At 66.9% G+C, this 2,691-nt stretch overlaps 1 protein-coding gene across 1 annotated transcript in view; it reads right to left on the bottom strand.

Annotated features, from left to right (window-relative positions):
- Window positions 1–2,691, bottom strand: part of LOC105294592 (cAMP-dependent protein kinase type I-beta regulatory subunit) — a 97,454-nt gene that overhangs the window by 9,582 nt on the left and 85,181 nt on the right. Inside the window, exon 9 of the mRNA XM_023532751.1 lies at window positions 2,136–2,257. Within this exon, the coding sequence (XP_023388519.1) occupies window positions 2,136–2,257 (122 nt within the window). The remainder of the gene's footprint in view (window positions 1–2,135; window positions 2,258–2,691) is intronic.

Raw genomic sequence — 2,691 nt, 5'->3', positions numbered from 1 at the left:
GGACGTCCAGGAGGGTGACACAGGCTGTCTAGTAGGGAGCGTGGCGGTGTGGGTGAGCTACGTCCTGCAGGCTGCTCAGAGCAGGGCTGCTAGGTTCCAGGGAGTGCCAGGGTCCGAAGGCCGGTGAGCCGGCCTGGACGTCCCGCGTCACGGCTGCTGTGTCCCTTGCTCGAGTGTGAACTGAAGCCAGGTTTGGGGGAAGCAGAGTCCACCCTCCCGGGAGAGTACAGCCCAGTAGATTTGGGGCAGGGAGGGGCTGGCAAATCGAAGGCTAAGGGAAACTTCCCCACCTCAGCACAAACTTTCGTTTTCCCGTCCACAGACACCCGGAGAGGGGGTCACGTCCAGGGTGTGACACAGACAGTGGAGGGATCAGAGACAGTTACCGGGCACCCGGAGGGTCGGACGTCCAGGCCGGCAGAGCGCCGAGGGTCCCCCAGGTCAGCCTGCGCAGGGTTCTGTGTGGCCACACCCGTCTGCACAGCGGCAGACGTGACCCTCCCAGCCCTCGTGTCCCATGCAGCCTTAGTGGCATTTGGAGGGTACCAGTGACTTGCTCCAAGCGCCCTTCGAAAGCCACAGGACCCCAGCGGAAGGCGCAGGCGCAGGCCTCAGATTCTGCAGCCACAGCCTGAACCGTCTGGGTCAGGCGTCTCTCACGTCTTCCCCCCCACAGCCGTCTGGGCAGCGGGGCGGGCCGGCTCCGGCCTTGGGGATGACCAGTTCTGAGGTCATGGCGGATGCTGGGTGGGGACCTCGTCATCGCTGACAGGGCCGTCACTCGTCTGCTGCTGTTTCGTTCTCTGTCCTTTTTCTTCGTAAGCAACCTTAATGAGGGCTGAGTCTGTCCCTCCCCAAGGACGTGCTGCTGCCTGAGATGGGCCCCTCACCGCCCCCTTGCAGAAGGCCAGCTTGGGGACCACCTCATCACTCACTCACATGCACACTCGTCCAGTCGTTCGTTCACCCTCACGCACAGTCTTCTGTTTCAGGCTCAGTGCGGGGACACAGAGGTGACCGAATGAACACCCCTCTGGCCAGACCCCTGCAGGGGAGCGGACTGTGGGCAGCAGGGGAGGAGACGCCGCTACAGGAGCCCAAAAAGAAGTTGGTACAAAACGTTTCCTGTCCACAAGGCTTTATCTGTGTCGCTCACGTCTTAAAGAGAGGACACGGCCACGTCTCCCCTCTCGCCGCCCGCCTGGGCCAGGACAGACATCTGACGGTAAAACACACAGCTGATGAGTGTGCACTGGCGAGCGTGCGGCACACGGCTCCCCCCGCGTGGGTGAGGACCAGGGACGCAGGAAACGCGCCCAAGAGCCACGCACGCCGGGCACCGCGGCCACCTGCTCGCTCCCGGGCTCTGCCGGGGTGGCGGACGCCCTGGCCACACCGCTGCTCGCCCCGGTCAGCGGCAGGCTCGGAGCGGCTCCGCAGACGACGGCCCAGAGCCAGCTGTCGCCGGCCCCGGGAGGCGGCGCAGGGACGGGAAAGGGGACTCTCGTGTGACCCCTTGAGAAGCCTGGTGCTATTTTTTAAGTGAAACCTCTCGTCGGAGATGGCGGTAGCTCACGGGAGGTTGTACGTCGCCACGCGGCGCGGCCCCTGCCCCGAATCCACGCATCTCCCCACGGGCTCCGCGGACGCCGCGGACCTCCAAACGCCCCCGCCCGCACTCGGACGCGGGTGCCGCCGCAGACCTCGTTCAGAGGCCCCCTTCTCCGGCACCTGGGCGTGCACGTGTGGGCTTAGGGACACCGTCTTCCTAGAGGAGACCCTTGGGCGGTCAGGAAGACGCGCAGGCAGGTGTGTGGGGCCCGCCCGCAGGCGGAGGCCGGTGCGGAGGATGAGGGTGCGGGCAAGGCGCTGGGGGTCATACGGGCGCCCGGATGCCATGCGCCGGGCAGCGCTCGCGGCGGCACGGCCCCTGCCCCCCATCGCATGCGCAGTTGAGGGACTCTCCTGGGGGGGCCGCGTGGGCGGGGCTCTGTCCTCCGCCTCCTCACCCCCACCCATCACCCCGTGCATGGGCGGGGCTCGCCTGGGTGTGGGCGGGGCTTGCTCCCTGGCGCGTGGGCGGGGCTCGCCTGGTGTGGGCGGGGCTTGCTCCCTGGCGCGTGGGCGGGGCTCACCTCTGTGATGATGAAGAAGTCGTCCCCTGGCTCCCCCTGAACGACAATCTTTTCTCCATCCTCAAACCGGACGGTCTCCAGGGCGTCAGCCACCGTCAGGCGCTCCCACTTCTCCAGGGACTCTAGAGCGGGGACAAGGAGGATGTCACTGAGCGAGCACAGGCCCGTGCCAGGCGCCCCGGAGAGTTGCCTCAGGAAGCACCTGCCCTGCCTGGTGGCTGCGATGAGGACGGAGGGCACGTTTGGGGACAGAGGGCATGTCAAGGACAGCCACCACGCTCTGGCCTCGGGGCACGGCTCCGCGGGAGCTGAACGGGGTCTGACGCTGTGGAAACACCTTGCCACCTGCTCAGAACCGCTAGGGCGACGCGGAGGCTCGAAATGATTCAGGGGCCGAGGCGACCTCCCGGCCAGAGGCAGCGTCATGGGCGCTGCTCAGCGGACAGTAGCTGCGACCGTGGCAGCCGAGGCAGGTGCGCCTTCCACGGACGGCTCTACATCAAAACGGCCGAGTCCAGCGCCCAGTCTACCCGAGAGGCTCGCGAACTGCGCGCCC

This window comes from Pteropus vampyrus, unplaced genomic scaffold, assembly GCF_000151845.1.
Source record: "Pteropus vampyrus isolate Shadow unplaced genomic scaffold, Pvam_2.0 Scaffold90, whole genome shotgun sequence".
Classification (NCBI taxonomy): domain Eukaryota; kingdom Metazoa; phylum Chordata; class Mammalia; order Chiroptera; family Pteropodidae; genus Pteropus; species Pteropus vampyrus.
Note: the sequence above shows the minus strand (reverse complement) of the source record. Positions and strands in the feature narration are given on the sequence as shown.